We start from the raw sequence: 20,917 nt of genomic DNA, 5'->3' as shown, positions 1-20,917 counted from the left end.
GTAGGTTTCAAACTTCAAGTCAGAGATCATAGAGATTAAGCCATATAGAATCCTAGAATTGGAAGACTCTGAGCAGCCATCTGTGCACCCAGCAGCCAAGGAGTCGCCGTCCTCAGCACTTGGGCAGGGCAACAGCCTCCCACAGGGAGTCCTGGCCACCTCCAGGGCACGTGGGTTATGGGTCGCCTTTCCTTTGAGCTGACCTACCCCTCACTGACTAGACGCTTTTTTGTTTTGTTTTGGTTTGTTTTGTTTTTGTTTTGTTTGAGACGGAGTCTCCCTCTGTTGCCCAGGCTGGAGTGCAGTGGCCGGATCTCAGCTCACTGCAAGCTCCGCCTCCCGGGTTTAGGCCATTCTCCTACCTTAGCCTCCTGAGTAGCTGGGACACTGACTAGACTCTTAACACACACACACCTTCCCATCTCCTACACACCAGCATGATTCTTAATCCCCACAGTCATTCATGCTGCCCATCTGGCAGCACCTTAGTGATCTACAGCAAGCTTGTGGCCTACTAAAAATGCCTACATTGTTTTGTAAAATGTGCAGTTATTTTCTGGAACATGAAGAGGGAAATCGTATCCCTGTTGTTGGCATTGATTCAGTGTTACAGCTCAAGTTTGTTTGAGTTCTTAGTCTTTGTATTTGGATTCTTTGGTTTCAGATTACAAAAATCAACTCCATCTGGTTTAATCCAAGAACTCGATTGGCTCAGGCAACAGTAAAAAGCAATGCTAACTCATTTGGGACCAGACCAGGGCTCAGAGCATCCCCTGCACTGTCTCTCTCTCTCCATGTCTCAATCCTCTGCCTCTGGTGGATTTTTCCTCAGGAGGGTTTCCTTACCTGGAGGTAAAGAATGATCCCCAGCAGCTTCAGATTTACCTTCCACCAGCTTAGCAAACACCACCCCCTCCCAGCAAGAAAGACCCTGTTTCCTAACACTCCCAGCAGATGTCTTAGGCCATCCTCGGGCCTCACTGATTCTGTGAGCCCGTGTCCACGGCCAGGAGAATGGAGACCCAGAGGGGACACGGACGCTAGACAGGCAAGAACTCCAGTGTCAGCAGCAGAATCCTAAAACGTCAGAACTGAGAGATAGGCCTGCCCCTCGTTTTTCAGAAAGATGCAAGGGAGGCCTAGAATAACAGAGAAATGCTGCAATCTGTGGCCCCAAATCCCAGGCCTCCTGTTCCCAGTATCAGGTTCACCAGCCTGGGTGGTCTCAAGATTGGATTAGCAGCCATTCCTTCTGGGTAGAGTCTGATGGTCACTTCAGCTCTCAAAGTCCAGCTGTCCAGCCGTCGTCCTAGAAGGCAAGACACCAATGTGCCTGTCTCTTATACACATCTAGATGTGTATAAGAGACAGGCTCAGAGTTCATCCCTGGTGTCAAACGACACAAAGGAGGAGGGCGGTGGCCAGGCTCCGAGCTCCCGCCGTCCTGGGTGGGTGGCTTCGTCCTGGGTGGGTGGCTTCAGTCCTGCGTGCCGCCGAGCAGCCCGGGGGTCCTGTGCGCGGGCGCGATCGGTGAAGCTGTAGCGGGGCGCTCTGGATGTCTCCAGGCGGAGTAGACCCCGACCCCTCCGCAGTCGGGACCCTCACCCTTTCCTTCATCACTCAGGAAACAGAAAAGGCTTCAGAAGGAGCGGCCATACCCCCGGCCTAAGCGCTGCTCAGCAGCCCTGCACCTGGCCTTCCTAGGGGCCCCTCTGCCGGACCCACTGCGCGGCTCCCAGCGGTCGCCCGCCTCCCATTTCATGGGCACGCTCGTTGTGTGTCGAGGGGTGTTAATTCCTACAGAAAAGGGCACGGATCCGAGGGTCAGCAAGCCCGACGAATTTACATCAATGACCCGCCGTGTCGCCAGTCTCAGACCAGGGCACAACAGGCCAACCCTGCAGACCACCCCCACCTGCCTAGCCACTGCCCCTTCCCCCTCTGCTTCTGCAGCCCCTCTCCCGCCATACGCTCATTCCCGCCCCCGCAGACCTTCCCTACCTCCTGGAGACCCCCCTCAACCCCTGTAGATTCCCCTGCCCGTGCAGAACCCCCTCTCCCTTCCCCTGCAGCCTCCCTACCCGACCCGGTGGACAGCCCTGCCCCGCTTCCTGTCTCTTCCTCCCAAGGGAGATCCCTGTCCTGGCTCTGACTGGGGTTGAGTTCGCCCAGTTTTGACCTCTGTGTAGAGTCCGGCAGCATCATTTTTTGACATTTAACTGGTCGCATCTATTTCACCTAACCTCTCCTTTCTTCTTATAATCTGACACTCAGGGCAGTCTCTCATCTTTCCTGCCAGTCAAGCAGGTTTCCGACACTACAAATGCAGAGTGAGCTGCTGCCATTCCTTCACCTTACCCCGAACTACCATAACCTGTGAACACCCTCCATGTGAATCAATCAGCCTTTGACACATTCTAAAGTCCGCTGAGTCGCAGGAAAGGGAGAGGGGGCCCCAGAGATCATCACTCTTTCCTCAGGCCTGATTTTTGGCCCATCTGCTGAGCCTGATTTGGACACATCTCTCTGCCTCCTGCAGCAAGGGAACATTTTCATCGTGGACTTTGAGCTACTGGATGGCATCGATGCCAACAAAACAGACCCCTGCACACTCCAGTTCCTGGCCGCTCCCATCTGCTTGCTGTATAAGAACCTGGCCAACAAGATCGTCCCCATTGCCATCCAGGTAAGCTGCCTCCAGGCACACCTTTCTGAGCAGCTCAGTCCTCCGCGATCCAGGGCTCCTGGGTGGCTCCATTCACACTCCAGCTCGGGAAGCTATGTCTTGAAAGACACTAGGGCTTCCTGCCGGCCCTGAGGTGGGCTGTCCATAGGGCGGAGAGGGCTGTACTCCCCAAGGCACACTTGAGAAGCCCCTGGCCGGTCGAGGCACACTGTGGAGGACCTGCCCTGGGATGATATTCTTCACTCTCCACCCAGCGCCCTGACCAAGGGCCCCCAATCAAGGTGCTGCCAGGGGCCAGGCAGGTGAAGCTGTGGGCTGAGCTGGAGACCAGAACCACTGAGGGGCACCATGGGCGCTGGGGCCAGGAGCCAGGCCAGTCCTGGTATGCCACCTTTGATAATGATGTGAGTTTTTACGTCCACCTGAGATGAGGGAGGAGGAAGAGGGAGACCCTGGATGAAAGGCAGGTGGGCACAGGGCTTTGTCTCCACCTGTTCCTGGCACCAGCCTACTGCCAGGCTGGGAGCTGGTGTGCAGACAGCAGGGACCAAGGCCAGGACTGGACTGGGCATAGGTCCCTGGGGGTAGGAAAGAACTGCACAGGGGATGCCGTGGGAGACTGGCAGATGAGCATTCAGCAAATAATGTCCATGAACTGGACCTTGAGAGCTGTGGACACAGTAGCAGCTGGATAGGTCAGGCACCAGCCACATGCCAAGGCTATCCTACGGGTTAACCTGCACAGTCCACAATCCCTCACCCTCGATTCTAAATCTAAAGAATCTAAAAACTGCTGCATGTTTCAAAACTGTGCAGCAAATTCATTGTTTGTGAACAAACCTTCTTTGAAGCAATAGGTGAGGTTATTTAGAGCCTTTTTCCCATTCAATGTGATAGGCATGTGGATCACTGCAGAAATACTGCTCGGTTTGATTGTAAAATAGTACGTTGCCCTCGACCTGGGGTGGGAGGGGGTATGGCACATAATGAAGTATACCCACTGCTAAAATCCTAAAAATTCTGGATTCTGAAGCACACTTAACCACTGGGGTTTTAGATAACCTATCTTTATTTGTGTAATCATCACCACAGCCCTCCCAGGTAGTGGGCTTTATTGATGTTGATCACTTTACCCAGATAAGGAAACTGAGGGACCGGTGCCCACTGCCAGCCACAGAGCTAGGATTCAAGCCAGGTCATCTGATTCTCTAGATTCCAGGCTCCCCACGGTCTCCCAGGGGTATGTGCCCTCAGAGGAGCTTCCCGTCTGTTACTAGAGAGAAGCCCTGTGCCAAAGGAACTGAAGCAGTAGGTAAAGGGACAGGTGACCTAAAAGAAGATGAAATTCCTGCAAGATCCCCGGAGATCCCAGGCACCACCGATGGTGCCTTCAAAAGCTTTTCTCAGAGACCTCTTGGAGCAGCCTGGAGTCAGGGGCCTAGCTTAAATTCCAGCTCAGCCACTTGCTAACAGGATGTGGGACCTTGAGAAAGCCACAGACTGTTCCTGGGTCTCTTTCTTCTTCTGAAAATGGAAACTTTGCAAACTATAAAGACCCAAGCAAATGAAAGTCAGAGGATAGTAAATCCAAGATCTAGTTCTTTGAAAGGTCCAAAAAATAATAATAATAACCTCCTCATGAGGCTGACGGAAAAAAAGAGAGAGAGAGGAAAAAAAACATATTCAAGATTCGGAATAAAAAAGGAGTCATAAAAAGAGTAATTACATTGTCGTGCACCATGGTGGTACACAACTGTAGTCCCAGCTACGTGGGAGGCTGAGGCAGGAGGCTCACTTGAGGCTGTAGTGTGCTATGATCACACCTGTGAATAGCCACGGGGCACTCTAGCCTGAGCAACATAGCAAGACCCCGTCTCTTAAAAAAGAGTAATTATGATTATATACTTTTTTAATGAGAGTAATATAGCAACACATTTGAAAAACTAGAGGAAATGGATTAAAAACCTAGGAAAAGATAAATTAGAAGAAATTGTAGAAAATAGGCCAATTTCCATATAGTGATTGGAAACAGACCCATATGGCGAGCAGCTGAGTCTCACCCAGCTACTAGACAGCCAACATTTCCAGGGCTCTTTATCAGCCCCAAATTGATCCTATAAAGCTGGCGTAAGCTTAGTTCTGAAATTGGATACAGGCAAAAGAAGGCTGAAGACCAATCTAAGTATTAAATAAAGATTGAAGAGAAATCTAAGGGTGATATTAACAAAGTGAGTGCAGCAGTGTATTAAATGACTATATGTAATAACCAAGTAGGGCTTATTCCAGATATTTCAATATCAAGAGAGCTACCACCATAATTTATTACACCAGTAAGGATAAAGTTTATGATTATATCAATTCACACTAAAAGTGAATTTAATAACATTTAATAGCCACAACAAATAAAAATTAATAGGAGGAACCTTACTTTATATGATAAAGATAGCTAACATCAAAAAGCTGCAACTCTAATGCCATTTCCATTAAAATAATAAATAAGAATGCTGATATCGCTGTTTTTATTTGACATTATTTTAGAGGTCATACCACATGATAAAACAGGAAAACAATCAATAAGCGTATTGTCAAAGAATAGGGAACATTATCCTTTCTGGTAATGCTATGGTAGACCTAGAAAACATAAAAGATTCTAATTTTTTTAAAAGCTACTAGATTAATAAGTTCATTTGGCAAAGAGTTTAGATAAATATATTTCTCAAAAAAAAAAGCCTTTCTCCATACCAACAATAAAATATAACGTCCATATAAGGAAAAACTATAAAGCTATTATTATTATTATTATCATTTTGAGATGAAGTCTCGCTCTGTCACCCAGGTTGGAGTGCAGCGGCATGATCTCGGCTCACTGCAACCTCTGCCTCCCGGGTTCAAGCAATGATCCTGCCTCAGCCTCCCAAGTAGCTGGGATTACCATGCCCAGCTAATTTTTTGTATTTTTAGTAGAGATGGTGTTTCACCATGTTGGCCAGGCTGGTCTGGAACTCCTGACCTTGTGATTCGCCTGCCTCAGCCTCCCAAAGTGTTGGGATTACAGGTGTGAGCTACCGCACCTGGCCAACTATGAAGTTATTTTAAAGGATATACAATGAACTCTTAACAGTGATTTGATATTGGGGAGGAAACTGTATATCATCATAATGTCAGTTCTACCAAATTCTATTATAAAAACTTAATGCACTTTCAAGTAAAATTTCAGCCAGAATTTTTTATCTTTCTTGGTGGAGGTGTGGTGGTGGTGAAGAGGAACTAAAAAGGAGAGAAAACAATTTAAAAATTGAAAGATTCATGTGGAAAAAGAAATCTGGCATAGTCAAAAATTTTTTGAAAAAAATGAAAACCACATAGAGAGGCAGGGCAACCAAGTCTAAAAAAAAAAAAGAAAAAAGAAAAGAAAATTTAATAGAAAAAATTAAGTATGGTGGTGCATACCTGTGATCCCAACTGCTCAGGAGGCTGAGGTGGGAAGATGGCTTGAGTCCAGGAGTTCAGGCTGCAGTGAGCCATGAAAGCTTCACTGCACTCCACACTGGGTAAAGAGTGACACCCTGCCTTTAAAAAAAAAAAAAAGAAAAGAAAACACAGAGGGAACACTTTCCTTGCTGGATTTGTAAGGTTACTGTTAAGCTGTGCTTGAAAACAGAGAGAACTGGGGGACAGTATAGAGTAAGATCCAGAAATAGACTCCCCTACAGAGGAATTTAATGTATCACAATGGAGGTTTTTCAACTCAGTGAAAAGGGGGTATTATTTTAATGGTGCTATCACACTTTGCATAAGAAGAAAATTAAGTTGGACTACTCTGTCATGCCATTTACAAAAATAAATCTCATCATGTAGAGCTGCTTAGAAGAAAAAGAAAAAAAGAAATTCAGATGAAATAAAAATTAAAATGAAAAAAGTAAATGAATTTAGAAAAACGATGCAGAGACTCAGAAGACTTTTAGAAGGAAAAGGTAATCAAGAAGTTATAAGGGGAAAGCTAAGCATATTTGATTGTGTAATGTTTTAAAACTTAAATGATAAAATAAACCATAAACAAAACCAAAAAGCAAAATAGAGATTGAGGGGAATAACTGTAACAGACGTGACAGCTAAGAAATGCCTATCTATGACATACAATTAGCTCCTTTATATTGGCAGGAAAATACAAATACTCCAGTGGAAAAATGGTCAGAGAATATGGGTAGGCAATTCACAAAAGAAGAAATGTAAATGGGCAACCAGCATATGGAAAAACTCGTAAATTCACCTGTAGTTAGGGAAATGCAAATGAAAGTTAACAATAAGATATCATTTCTAACCTGTCTGGTTGGAAAAACAAAGGGGTAACTTCCAAACACCAGCAAGGATAGAGCCCCATGCACTGCCCATGAATTGCTGCAGCCTGGCAGTGTTCATGGGATAACTGGTGGGCCTGGGCAGCCCAAGGTCAGAGCTTGGGCCAGCACCGGAGCAGATCCCACAGTACCTGCTGTACCAGGTGCACGTTGGAGTGGGCGGTCAGAGGATCCTGGGGTTGGGGCTGTCGTGGTGAGGACAGTTGTGTTACCGAGCTGGACTGGGGTCTGCTTGCCCAGTGCAGCAAAACAAAACACTGAGATTGGGATAGAATCTAGAACACAAGGCATTTAGCGGGGACCAAGAAAGGAGAATTGGGCAACTCCCTCTTAAGACGGGAACTCCCTGATGGCTTGCAGGTAAGCGTTTTTAAAGGCGGTGTAAATTTCAGGAAAGCAGAAGTTAACAGGCAAAATCATTAATCAATACTTGGAGGGCACACATTGGTTTTAGCCTAAAAGGGCAGGATATCTTGAAGTGGGGTGGGCTTCCAGGTCATAGGTAGATTCAAAAATTTGTTGTTTTGCGGTTGGTTAAGGAAGAGAAGTTTTGTTTAAAATTTTGAGTTACCAGAAAGGAATGTTAGCTGTGGCTTGTAGGCAGGACTTCCCCCAGGCCCCCCAGGAAGATATTTAGAACAAAGAGCCGCGCTCAGAGTTCAGTCCTCAGCTCCCTCTTCTCTGAGGTCTCTGTACCAGTGGATCTGTTTGGTGGGGATCCGGGTTTCTGAAAAACAACTCAGAGTCACGAGTTCAGGTGTTCTCTTTAATTTCCAGAGGGAACCAAACACCCCAGGACTCTGGCTTCCTTGGCTGTTGTTTTAGGCTGCTATTATCCTCTTGCTTGTCAAGTTGCTCATTTACTTCTCAGGGCTAGCTGGGTGCCTGGAATTTCCCTTGAAGGAACTCAGAATTTTCTTTCATTTCTATGCCTTGTTGGGAGGCTAGGGGGCTATGGTGCCCTAAGAGGAGGCCCCTGCTCCATCTCAGTTGGAGGGGCACTGGAGGGGACTTTATTGTTTAAGTGTCTGACAGCCAGTAGCACTGAACAGGTGTGCACCAGCAAAGTGAACCTGTCCGAGGAACAGTAGGGCAGGCAGTGTCTACTCAAAGAAAACACCCCCACACCCCGAAGGCTCAGCCTTCGCTAGCAGCCACTCAGCAGAAATGAAAGCACAAATGTGGGTAGCAGCAGGAGCATAGTTTGTGATGGGGGAAAAAAATTGAAAACAGTCTGACGGCAGAAGAGGATTGAGTGAGTGAGCCCTTCCATGTCCTCACCATAAAACATTGCAGCATCTTTGAAAGGAATGCTTTAGTTCCCTCCCAGCTGACTTGGAGGGGTCTCCACAATGAGTTAATGAAGTGGAAAAACAAGACACAAAGGACCAATAAAGAATACATATCTGTCATATACAAATAGCTCCTTCAAACTGCTGAGGCAATGGGCATGGTCTGACTTATGTAAAATGAATACAAGGATGCAGCAGGCCTACTGTGCCGGCATGGGAACATATGGACGTGGTGTCACCAGGTAGGAACACGGTAATGGCCCGGTGGGGGACAGGTGAGCAAAACAAAGAGACAGATATTGATTATAATCGTATTCAGTTGATGGAAAATTGGACAGATAAATGTGCACACATGCAAAGACCTATGAAAGAAGGCTCCCCAGAATTTAGTGGTTATCACTGGGGGCTGGAAGATGAGCTGATGTTTTCTTTCTCAGGCTCTCCTGTCATGACTCGAATTTCTTTCTATAATAAGCACGTATTCTTTTCTAATCAGAAACCTAAAGCTACTTCCTTACCCAAAAAACAAATTTAAGAAACACGAATTGCTCAGGGCAAGTTCTGGCATCCCATGGCAGGCCAAGATCCTGGACAGGAGTGGGAGGATGTGAAGGATGGGTTTGGGAAGGCCCAGCTCAGTAGTACAAGAGCTCAAGGGGATGGGCAGGTGAGGCCCAGCTGGGCCAGGAGGTGAAGAGGCGGAAGGCAGAGTGATGGGCTGAAATAGGCAGAGCACCGGGCCCATCCTCATTCAGCTCTTTTTTTACTGGTCAGAACAGTTTATATATATATATAATTTTAGATTCAGGAGGTACATGTGCAGGTGTGTTACATGGTTATATTGCATAATGCTGGGGTTTAGGCTTCTACTGAACCCATCACTCAAATACTGAGAATAGTACCCAATACCTAGTTTTTCAACCCTTTCCTCCCTCCCTCCCCTTCTTGGAGTCCCCAGTGTCTTCTGTTCCCACTTTTATGTCCATGTGTAGGCAATGCTTAGCTCCCACTTATAAATAAGAACATACAGTATTCGATTTTCTGTTTCTGGGTTAATTCACTTAGGATTATGGCCTAAGTGCCAATCCTAAACTGCACCCATGTTGCTGCAAAGGACATGATTTCATTCTTTTTTATGGCTATGTTGTATTCCATGGAGTACACATACCACATTTTCTTTATCTGGTGCCACTATCGATGCGCACCTAGGTTGATTACATGATTTTGATGTTGTGAACAGTGCTGCAGTAAACATACGTGTGCATGTGTCCTTTTGGTAAAACAATTTCTTTTCCTTTGGGTAGGTACACAGTAATGGGGTTGCTGGGTCGAATGGTAATTCTATTTGCAGTTCTTTGCAAGATCTCCAAACTGCTTTCCACAGGGATGCAAGTAATTTACACTGCCACCTACAATGTGTAAGCATTCCCTTTTATCTATATCCTGCTAACATCTATCCTTTTTTTACATTTTAATAATAGCCATTCTGACTGGTATCTCTTTGTGGTTTTAATTTGCATTTCTCTGATGATTAGTGATGTTGAGCATTTTTTCATGTGTGTGTTGGCCACTTGTATGTCTTCTTTTGAGAAATGTCTGTTCCTGTCCTTTGCCCACTTTTTAATGGTGGTGTTTTTTCTTAAGCTCCCTTATAGATTCTGGGTATTAGTCATTTGTAGATGCATAGTTTGCAAATATTTTCTCCCATTCTGTAGGTTGTCTGTTTACTCTGTTGATAGTTTGTTTTTCTGTGCAGAAGCTCTTTAATTTGATTAAGTCTCATTTGTCAATTTGTGTTTTTGTTGCATATGCCTTTGAGGTCTAATCATAAATTCTTTGCCTAGGAAATGTCCATAAGATTTTTTCCTAGGTTTTCTTCTAGAATTTTTAAAGTTTGAAGTCTTACATTTAAGTCTGTAATCCATCAAGAGGTAAATTTTGTATGTGGTGGGAGGAAAGGGCCCAGTGTCATTCTTTTGCATATAGGTAGCCAGTTTTTCCAACACCATTTATTGAATAGGATGTCCTTTCCTTATTGTTTATTTTTGTTGATTTTGTCAAAAATCAGTTGGTTGCAGGTACATGGCTTTATTTCTGGGTTCTCTGTTCTGTTCCATTGATCTGTGTGCCTATTTTTGGCACACAGTATACCATGCTGTTTTGGTTATTATAGTCTTATAGTATAGTTTGAAGTCAGGTAATGTGATGCCTCTAGCTTTGTTTTTTTTGTCTAGGATTGCTTTGGCTATTCAGGCTATTTTTTGGTTCTGTGTGAATTTTAGGATTTTTTTTCTTATTCTGTGAAAAATGATGTTGATAATTTGATAGGAATTGCATTCTATCTGTAGATTGCTTTGGGCAGTATGGCCATTTTAATGATATTGGTTCCTCCAACCCATTAGCATGGGATATTTTTCCATTTTTTTGTGTCATCTATGATTTCTTTCATCAGTGTTTTATAGTTCTGTTTGTAGAACTTTTTCACCTTCTTGGTTGGATGTATTCTTTGGTATTTTATTTTGTGTGTAGGAGACTATTGTAACTGAGATCACATTGCTGATATGGTTCTCAGCCTGAACATTGTTGGTGCATAGAAATGCTACTGATTTTTAGGCCAGGCACGGTGGCTCATGCCTGTAATCCCAGTACTTTGGGATGCCGAGGTGGGCAGATCACCTGAGGTCATGAGTTCGAGACCAGCCTGGCCAACACGGTGAAACCCCATCTCTACTGAAAATACAAAAATTAGCCAGGTGTGGTAGCACATGCCTGTAATCCCAGCTACCCAGGAGGCTGAGGCAGGAGAATTGCTTGAACCTGGGAGGTGGAGGTTGCAGAGAGCTGAGATCGCACCACTGCACTCCAGCCTGGGTGATAGAATGAGACTCTGTCTCAAATAAAAAGAAACGCTACTGATTTTTGTACATTGATTTTGTATCTTAAGTGTAGAAAGTCAAAGGTTTTTTAAAGGTATTTTTTGTTAAAGAATAAATCATAAATGTAAGAAATAATAGTTTTTTCCAAAGACTAACTTTTTTAAAGCCTTTTTGCTTTGTGCTAATAACTTTTTATTAAGCCCTATCATATATAGCTGTGAGATATAAGGGAATGAGTACATTCTATGTCTTTGTACTTTAACCAAGATATTTGCGCTGGACGTGCTCACAGGCATGTCCCAGTTTGCAGCCTATGCCCCTTTCTTATTTGGGAATGTCACTACTTTTCTAAGTCCTTTCATAAGCAACTTCCTCTTTTCCTTTGTCTTTCCATTGCTTTTTACCTGTTTAGAAAAGTTTTAAGTTATTAGCCAGTCGGGTTTTAGTTTAGATTGTGAGGTCTGGCTCCAGCCAGTGGAGACAGGACACAATAGCAGGGACAAGCTGCGTAAGGAATAAAAATTGCTTCTCTCCATTATTCAGGTGTGCTCTCACCGTTGTTCCATCTGCGAGGAGCACCCTTTCTGCAGAAAGTAAAATTGCCTTGCTAAAAAAAACTTTTTGTCTAAATGCTGATTTTTCCTTGCAGTACCAAGGAACAAGCATTCTGTTTCTCATAAGCATTTTACTTATAACACTGAGACTTTACTGAAGTTGTTTATCAAATCTAGGAGTCTTTTGGAGGAATCTTCAGGGTTTTCTAGGTGTAGAATCACATCATGAATGAACAAAGATAATTTGACTTTTTTTTGTTTGTTTGTTTGGATGCCTTTTATTTCTTTCTCTTGCCTAATCGCTCTGAATAGGACTTCCAGTACTCTATTAATAGGAGGGGTGAGAGTGGACATTCTTGCATTGTTCCAGTTTTTAGGGGGAATGCTTTCAATTTTTGCCTGTTAAATATCATGTTGCTGGCTCAGCTCTTTACCTACTGTGTGACTTGGGAGAGCTGCTTAACCAGCTGGAGCCTCAATTTCCCCCCATGTAAAATGGGTACAGCAAGGAATACCTGCCTTACAGGGTCAAAGTGAGGATTAAGTGAGATAGTATGAGTAAAGCCCCTAGCACACAACAGGGGGCTCCTTAGCCCCAGAGGATGTCAGGAACATATCAGTGTCCCAGAGCCATCAGGAACATGTCAGAGCATGTGGGAACATGTCAGAGAGTGTCTCAGAGCATGCCAGGCAGCCCAGCACTCTAGGGCACAGATCAGGTATCAGTGGCCCAGGCAGCTCATGTAAATGGGTGTGGCAGTGGGGACCCTGACAGCTGGGACTGTAGAAAAGGGACAAGAGTGTAGTTCTGTGAGAACATGGGTGCAGAGTTCTGAGACCTTCTAATTTTTCAGGAAAACTAGGTCATTCAAATTTTTATGTGAAACTGTCTGATATTTAAAAGCAGTCAACTAATCTCATGTATAAACAGACAGGCACGCCTAGTGTGCAAGTCACACTCTGCTGTCCCTCCTCCCTCCCCCTTCCTTGGTCCTCAGGGAGTTCTGGGGCTGCTGGGGTCTCTCTGACCAGGGTAGAGTCACTGACCACCAGGGCTCTGGAGCATTTGGGATTTGACTCATCTAAACCAAGACCTGCTGCAAGTGCAAAGTTCACACCTGATTTTTAAGACTTAGAATAAGGAGGTGGGGAATGTGAAATATCTCATTTAATAGTTTTAGATTGGTTTCATGTTGAAGTGATAATATTCTGGATATATTGGGTAAAATAAAATTGTATTAACCTGCATTTCACCTCTTTCCTTTTACTTTTATTAATATGGCTTCCTGAATACATACAATTCCATGTGTGGGTAGCATTATATGTCTATTGGACAGCACTGTTTTCCAAGGAGAGACGCCCAAGGACCCCACTTTCCACAATACTTACAGCAAGTGACACAGCTGTGTGCTCTGGGACAGTTCTCCCTCCCCAGCCATGGCCACTGTGCTTTCCCAGCACCTAAAGTCTGGCCACGCCCCTTCCTGGTCACTCTTGGCTGCAACCCTGCCACCCCCCTCATTCTTTCTGTCAGTCCCTCCAATACCTCATGTCTTCATCTGAAAATGGGCAATGCCAGCACCTGCTTCAGGCTCCTGTGAGAGCTCATTGTCAGGTTCTGAGGCTGTGCTGGGCTCTCAATAAGGTGGCGATGCCTGGGGCTGCTGGCGTGGAGGGACCTGGGGCTGGGTGCCGGGGTGGGGGCAGGAAGGTGAAGCTGTGTGTGCAGAGGCATCAGCAAACCAGGTCACCACAGAGCTTGGGGATTTTATTTTCTGGCATTAAGAGGTGATTGAGGAGGCAGTTAACGTGACATGATTTGCATTTTGGAAAAGGAAAAAACTCACCTTGTCCCAGTATGGAGTGGAAACTGGAAAGGGAAGACAGGCCCAGCCTCTGCTACAGGAGGCGCCTGGGCACAGGTGTGGGCTCCAGGCAGAGCTCAAGCTGCAGACCCTGATCTGGGAGGCTCAGCACCAGGAAGGCCCAAGCCTTTGGACAGGACAAGCTGATTTAGGGCAAGAAAAGAAGACAGGAGCACCAGGGCAGACCCTGGGGAGCACCAGCATTTCAGGGAAGAGGAGAGGGAGGAAAGTATGGGAGATCAATGAGAGGCAGTAGAAGAGGGAGCAGGGCAAGGAGGGAAAGGGGGCAGGGATCCCCTCCGCTGCTGGGCCCTCTGCCTGCCCGCTCCTTCCATGCTGCCAGCTCCTGAGGCTATTCCCACAGTAACTGCGAGCCTAGGGATCACTGTCCCCACATGACAGATGCTGAAGCCAGAGCTTAGAAAGCCCAGTGTGTCATCCAGAGTCATGCAGGTTGTAAGTAATATGGCTGGGACAGGAAACTTCACCCCAGGGCCCTTTACCCCCTCCAGGCTCTTCTGATTCCAAAGTCACTGTTAAAGAAATTCAGATACTTCTGGAACTTCCCAAGAGGCGAAGTTCTCCAACAACTATAATCTGAAGTGAAATACAGCCGTGTGTTTCCTTTGCCCCGATGTATCAGCTCAGCCAAATCCCGGGAGATGAGAACCCTATTTTCCTCCCTTCGGATGCAAAATACGACTGGCTTTTGGCCAAAATCTGGGTGCGTTCCAGTGATTTCCATGTCCACCAGACCATCACCCACCTTCTGCGAACACATCTGGTGTCTGAGGTTTTTGGCATTGCGATGTACCGCCAGCTGCCTGCCGTGCACCCCATTTTCAAGGTACAGCCAGCTACTGCCCCACCTGCTATGGGAGGGCATCTGAGATGTGGAGTGGGAGGGATCGCTGACATCCCACAGGGGGACCTGTGGCTGGGAGTGGGTGGCAGAAAGGGACCCCTGGAGAGATGTTCTCAGAGTCAGTAATGTCCCCAAAGGAAGAAAACAGCTGGGAGCCTGCTGTTCCCCAGGACAACGAGGCCAGGGTGTGGGCCTGACACAGGCGCCTCGCTGGCCAGCCAGTAGAGTTGGAAAAGGCAAATGAGTTCACAGTGATCCTCGGCTGGTGCTGATGGCCGCCCCTGCCATCACTCTCCTTCCCTGTTCCCGAATCTTACAAGCACTGGCTGTTGGGGTGACTGCAGGCTAAAAGTACTCCTGTGTGCCTCAGTTTCCTCACCAGTAAAACAGGTCAAATAGTACAGCTGCCTTACAGAATGATGGTCAGGATTAACACAGTGAACTCAGGGAGCAAAGAGGTAAGCATTGTACAAGTGCTGGCCAGGACCATCTGAATCATTATCATGCTTAGTAAGCATCAGAGGAGTGCAGGCTTCCAGCACTTAGCCAAAAGATCAGCACCCAGCCTTCACTTCCTCCCTGCGCCCAGCATCATCCTGTAAGGCAGGCCTGGGTGGGGGAGCTGCAGGTCCCTAGGGCACCAGGTCACCTGGTTGGGCCCCCTCTGAGGCCTCCTCCTCTCCCCTCCCCAGCTGCTGGTGGCACACGTGAGATACACCATCGCTATCAACACCAAGGCCCGTGAGCAGCTCATCTGTGAGTGTGGCCTCTTTGACAAGGTGGGTGCCCTCCTACCCTACTTGTTGCCTGGAAGAGCCAAGCCTGGCCACCTTCACTCCCTATTTGATATCTAGATGCCCTTTCAGGAGGCCTGGAAGGGTAAAAGCTGGAGTTTTCTCAGAGCACTGGGTCCAGCATCCTCCTGATGTCTCCAGCCCCTGCCACTCAGCCAGGAGCACTCCTCCAGGTGCACCACCAGCTCTTCCTTCTCGCTGATGGCTCCCGGTCCCCTCCTCCCACTCCTCCCCTCTCCCAGCCTCTGGGACCTGGGTGTAGAACCCCCTCTGGAACACACTCCTTATGGCCCCCTGACCTCCTACACACCAGGAACCTGTGTCTGCCTCTTAATCTGCCACACCCCTGCCACCCTGACTCGGACCTCCCCAGCACTCTGCTTCCCGGATCGCAACCCTCCCAACCCACTGTCTCCTGCATCAGGGCCTCCAGGCCCTGCTCAACCCTCGCATCCCTCAGACAGCACCCCACCTCGTTTTGAGCCCCCTGTAGCCTTACCAAGCTTGGACTCTCACATGGGCCCTTGCCCCAACAAACCTTCCTCCTTTCCCCAGCCCATTAGTGACCAGGCCAGATGACCACTGAAGTTGAAACACTGTTTGGGTTGCAAATGACAAAACCCAACTCAAACCAGCTGCAGCTGGACAAGACATGCCTTATCTCAAATACCTGGACACAATAGAGGGGCCGGGGCCTCAGCCAGAAATGGATCCAGGGACTCAAGCAATGCCCCAGGGTATAGGCACACTGGCTCCCTCTTTCTCTCTCTTTCACCTGTGTTGGCATCACACTCTCCTGCTGCAGACAGGCCCCCATGGGAGAGGGCGCAGGACCTCATCATAGTAGCTCTACCTCAGGTTCCCATGTGGCCATTATCTCCCAGCCGCATCCAAACAGAAAGTGCTGGAGGGCAGCTCTGGTTGGTTCTGCTTGGGCTGAATGCTCACCATGGACCAGTCTCTGGCACCCCAGCACCCAAGTCCGTCTTCAAACCTTCTGTGGCACCAACAGCCCAGCCCCCTGGGTGTATTTGCATGTGTGTGTGCAGGTGTACACATGTATGCCAGTCAGCTTGTGAGTGTGTCTGCATCGGTCAGCAGCCGGGATCAGGACCAGGATCCCTCCTTGTGGGTCTCTCCAGCCCTCACCTGAGCACACAACAGGCCCTCAACAGAGTTGCATGGGGCCTGGAAACTGAGGGTCACTGAGAGCAAATGACTGAGGGTCCTGTACTCAGCACTAGAGCAGACTTCACAGCCCAGGCCTGCTGGTGCTGGGGTCCCCCACACACCTGCCCACGCCTGCTGCCCTCCTGTGGCTGGGAGCGCACCCTTCCCTCCTGCACTCTGCAGCCCCACGGTTCAGTCCCTTGCATTGGATTGGGCGGGAGGCTCCTCCCTGTCACCTCTCCACCCGCTGCCCTTGTCATTCTCTGCATGAAACATCCCTCTCCCATCTCACAGAAGAAGAGTTTGCCCCTCTGCCTGCCTGGCCTCCTCGTCTCCCTGGCACATTTCCTCAGGGATGGGTCTGGACAGCTGTGGGAGGAGCCACCCGCTCAGGGCACTCTACCTCCCACTCCAGGCCAACGCCACAGGGGGCGGTGGGCACGTGCAGATGGTGCAGAGGGCCATGAAGGACCTGACCTACGCCTCCCTGTGCTTTCCCGAGGCCATCAAGGCCCGGGGCATGGAGAGTAAAGAGGACATCCCCTACTACTTCTACCGAGACGACGGGCTCCTGGTGTGGGAAGCCATTAGGATGTGAGCGCCTGCTGGGCGGTGGTCCTGGGGGAGGAGCCGGGCCCCCTGCCTGACTGCCTGGGGCGGGCCTGGCCCCCGGCTGCTGGCGCTGAAAGGGGAAGGGGTGGAGGGTGCCCAGCGTCCGTGAGGGGGTTGCCGCCGGGCACCGCTCCGCAGACCTGGCTGGATCGCTCACCCCCGGCTGCGTCCCTTGAGCCAGGTTCACGGCCGAGGTGGTGGGCATCTACTACGAGAGCGACCAGGTGGTGGAGGAGGACCCGGAGCTGCAGGACTTCGTGAACGACGTCTACGTGTACGGCATGCGGGGCCGCAAGTCCTCCGGTAGGGCCTCAGGGACGTCTCCGGACCCGGCTCCCCCGCAGTCGGCAGCGCGGGCGCAGCCGCCGCCCCTCCAGGGTGTCCTGCCCAGCGGGCCCTCCGGCGTCGGGGCAGGGAGACCGGGCACGGGGTGGGCGCCGGGCCCCGGGGTCCCCAGGGACTGGGCCTCAACCCGCCGGTGGTTCCGCCCTAGGCTTCCCCAAGTCGGTCAGGAGCCGGGAGCAGCTGTCGGAGTACCTGACCGTGGTGATCTTCACTGCCTCCGCCCAGCACGCCGCGGTCAACTTCGGCCAGGTAGGCGGGGCCCGCCCGCTGGGCAGAGCTCATTCCCCAGGGCCGCTGCCTCCTCCCCCGCCCCAGCTTTGCACGGTACCGCACCCTCGAGCAGCCTCGGGGTCTGGCTTGGGACTTGCAGGATGGATTCTGCCCGTGCAGCCGAGGGCGCTGGCCGCGGGGGAAAAGGATGGATGGGCTGAAGGGCCCGCTGGAGTTGGGGGGCACGGGGAGGACGGGGCCCAGGGGGCAGCTGGGCAGCAGGGTTTCGGGGGTGCCCACGCTCGCTGGCGGTCGTCTCCTCAGTACGACTGGTGCTCCTGGATCCCCAATGCTCCCCCAACCATGCGAGCCCCGCCGCCAACTGCCAAGGGCGTGGTGACCATTGAGCAGATCGTGGACACGCTGCCGGACCGCGGTCGCTCCTGTTGGCATCTGGGTGCAGTGTGGGCGCTGAGCCAGTTCCAGGAAAACGAGGTGAGGCTGGGCAGGGTGGGGCACAGACCCAGGTCACCCCAGGTTAACCGGTTCCTCAGCCTCAGTGCTTTGTGACTCGGGCCTCAGGGCTCACTTGGAGCCAGAAATCCTGACTTCCAAGGCTGGAAGGGCCCAGAGGGCTGCAGCTGCCACCAGGTCTCCCGGCCTGAGCGTGGACAGAGCTCAGGGTGGGCACGGCAGGAGAGCACACAGCCCAGGCTCTGCTCACTGTCACCAGAGGGTGGTGTGTGACACCCCCTCCCCCCAGCTATTGACAAAGCTCTTGCACATGTGTTTTTCCCTGGTACTCCAGAAGGAATGACCAAGAGTTTCCTGGGTTCCTTCAGGACATGTGCATCTCATTTAATCTAACAACCGAATCTGGTGTGTCTTGGTGGATGCACTCGCTTTGGGGTAGCTCAGTACTGCACAGAATGGCCGCTCGGGTCCAACCTGCTCTAGACTGCTGGGCCTCTGAGTTGTTCCCGGCTAATGTGTTGGTCCCTCACTGGACATCCTTGTTTTTGTGCCTTTGCACACGTGTTCAGTATGACCGGACACATTCCTAGCAGACAAATTCCTTGGTCAAAGAATATTGAGACTGAATTGCCCTCCACAGACTAAATCCAAATCCCATTATCAGTAGCCTATGTTTCTTGGACCTTTCCAGCTCAGAAGCTTTGTGATCTTAATCCAATACAGTAGTTTTTTAAAATGATGTCTAGCTCTACCCCGCAGACATCTGTGTGAGCATGCAAATAAGCACAGCACCCCAACAGGGCAGCCACCCCTTCAGGCTCCCTGGCCTGCCTTCTGCCTTCCTGGGCTGGAGAGGCCAGCACTGGCCCCAGCGCCCCTGATGGGAGGTGGGAGTGCTGCGTAGGGGTGGCCCGAGAGAGCAGGATACCATGGCTGCAACCACCAGCACCCTCCAGCTTCATCTGCATCATCTTGTAACCACCTGGCAGCAGGCAGTTATTTTCCCACTTATCCATGAAGCCCAGCTCTGGAGCCTTCCTTAGGGAAGCAGATAGGAGGCGACCACACTTGCCTTCCCAAGGCCCTCTCGTCAGGCAGCAGAGGGTGAATATGGGCAGGCGAATAGATGCTCCCTCCTTCATCTCCCGAAGGGTGGCTGGTCCCTTGGGATGAGACAGGCCTGTCAGTTTACACGGGTAGCAGATTGACCTATGTGTGTATCCATGTCTGGGCCCTCAGCTGTTCCTGGGCATGTACCCAGAAGAGCATTTTATCGAGAAGCCTGTGAAGGCGGCTATAGCCCGATTCCGCAAGAACCTCGAGGCCATTGTCAGCGTGATTGCTGAGCGCAACAAGAAGAAGCAGCTGCCATATTACTACTTGTCTCCAGATCGGATTCCAAACAGTGTGGCCATCTGAGCACACTGCCAGTCTCACTATGGGAAGGCCAGCTGCCCCAGCCAGCCGGACTCCAGCCTGCCTGGCAGGCTGTCTGGCCAGGCCTCTTGGCAGTCACGTCTCTTCTTCCGAGGCTAGTACCTTTCTGTTTATTCTTTGATCTTCAGGGAACCCCATAGATTGAGCAAAGTGTAAACACCATAGGAACCCATTCTACGCAGAGCAGGACTGCACAGTGTCCTGTCCACACCCAGCTCAGCATTTCCACACCAAGCAGCAATAACACATCACGACCACTGATAGATATCTGTTCTTGTTGGAGACATTGGATGATTATTTTCTGTTCTATTTGTGCTTAGTCCAATTCCTTGCACATAGTGGGTACCCAATTCAATTATTATTGAATGAATTAAGAATTGGTTGCCATAAAAATAAAGCGGTTCATTTAAAACAGGTCTTGTTCCACGTGCTATGTTCCAGTCACCCCAAACAGCTCATTGCCATCTCCTACACCAAGAGAAAAAAAAAAGCCATAGTCACCGTGATTTTATCAAGGCAAAAGCCTCCCCACCCAAGTCTGGATAGAAGGTGCTTTTTCCCCCAAGCAGTATCTGCTCTCTTTGGAACACATCCCAAATGCCAGCACCTCTGGGAAGGCATCCTTGGTTCCTGTCTCTTCCCCGGATTTGTCAGAACCTCTGTTGTTGCCCTCTCTGTGGTCTCTCCCTTGGGATAGGAGCCCCTGGAAGGACAGAAAACCCACTTTATTTATGTCTATGCCCCAGGGCTGGCATAAGGCACCAGCACTCAGCTGTTCCCTTCTATTCCTCCTGGCATGGCACCTCGCTAATGGATATTAGGGATTGTCTTGGGAGCTGGGGGTTTATTTTTTCCTGAGGCAGGGTTCTTAACATGACATAAAAAATAAAAATGGGCAGGGCACGGTGGCTCATGCCTGTAATCCCAGCACTTTGGGAGGCCAAGGTGGGTGGATCATTTGGGGTCAGAATTCGAGACCAGCCTGGCCAACATGGTGAAACCCCATCTCTACTGAAAATACAAAAATTAGCCGGGCATAGTAGCAGATACCTGTAATCCCAGCTACTCGGGAGGCTGAGGCAGGAAAATTGCTTGAACCTGGGAGACAGAGGTTGCAGTGAGTGGATGTCGCATCACTGCACTCCAGCCTGGGCAATAGAGTGAGACTCTGTCTCAAATAATAAATAAAGTAAATAAATAAAAATGCATTCTCTTTCCCCAGGCCCAAATAGCAGAGCCAGCTCTGAGCCTGGGCATGGTGACCCATTCTCCCCCTGTGCTCACATGCCCAACTCCCAGCCCTCCAGCCCCTGGCTTCAGAATCATGTCGTCAGGGTCTCCCATGTCTCTGGAAGGTGCTTCCAGTGTGGCAGGCCAGC

The 20,917-nt window shown here is 49.4% G+C and overlaps 1 protein-coding gene across 4 annotated transcripts in view; it reads left to right on the top strand.

Annotated features, from left to right (window-relative positions):
- The window catches only part of ALOX5 (arachidonate 5-lipoxygenase), a 59,798-nt gene extending 39,848 nt beyond the window's left edge, over nucleotides 1-19,950 (top strand). Inside the window, exons 7-14 of one of the 4 annotated variants that reach the window (XM_011970518.1) lie at nucleotides 2,540-2,686; nucleotides 14,275-14,478; nucleotides 15,189-15,275; nucleotides 16,972-17,054; nucleotides 17,254-17,375; nucleotides 17,566-17,666; nucleotides 17,952-18,122; nucleotides 19,341-19,950. In XM_011970518.1, the coding sequence (XP_011825908.1) occupies nucleotides 2,540-2,686; nucleotides 14,275-14,478; nucleotides 15,189-15,275; nucleotides 16,972-17,054; nucleotides 17,254-17,375; nucleotides 17,566-17,666; nucleotides 17,952-18,122; nucleotides 19,341-19,520 (1,095 nt within the window). In that variant the 3' untranslated portion in view covers nucleotides 19,521-19,950. Of the gene's footprint in view, nucleotides 1-2,539; nucleotides 2,687-14,274; nucleotides 14,479-15,188; nucleotides 15,276-16,875; nucleotides 17,055-17,253; nucleotides 17,376-17,565; nucleotides 18,123-19,340 lie in introns of all 4 variants that reach the window. The other 3 variants (XM_011970509.1, XM_011970524.1, XM_011970503.1) reach the window with 3 other exon arrangements.
- The last annotated feature ends 967 nt before the right edge of the window (nucleotides 19,951-20,917 follow it).

This window comes from Mandrillus leucophaeus, unplaced genomic scaffold (assembly GCF_000951045.1).
Source record: "Mandrillus leucophaeus isolate KB7577 unplaced genomic scaffold, Mleu.le_1.0 Scaffold1206, whole genome shotgun sequence".
Lineage (NCBI taxonomy): Eukaryota > Metazoa > Chordata > Mammalia > Primates > Cercopithecidae > Mandrillus > Mandrillus leucophaeus.
This window is presented reverse-complemented; position numbering and strand designations above follow the sequence as displayed.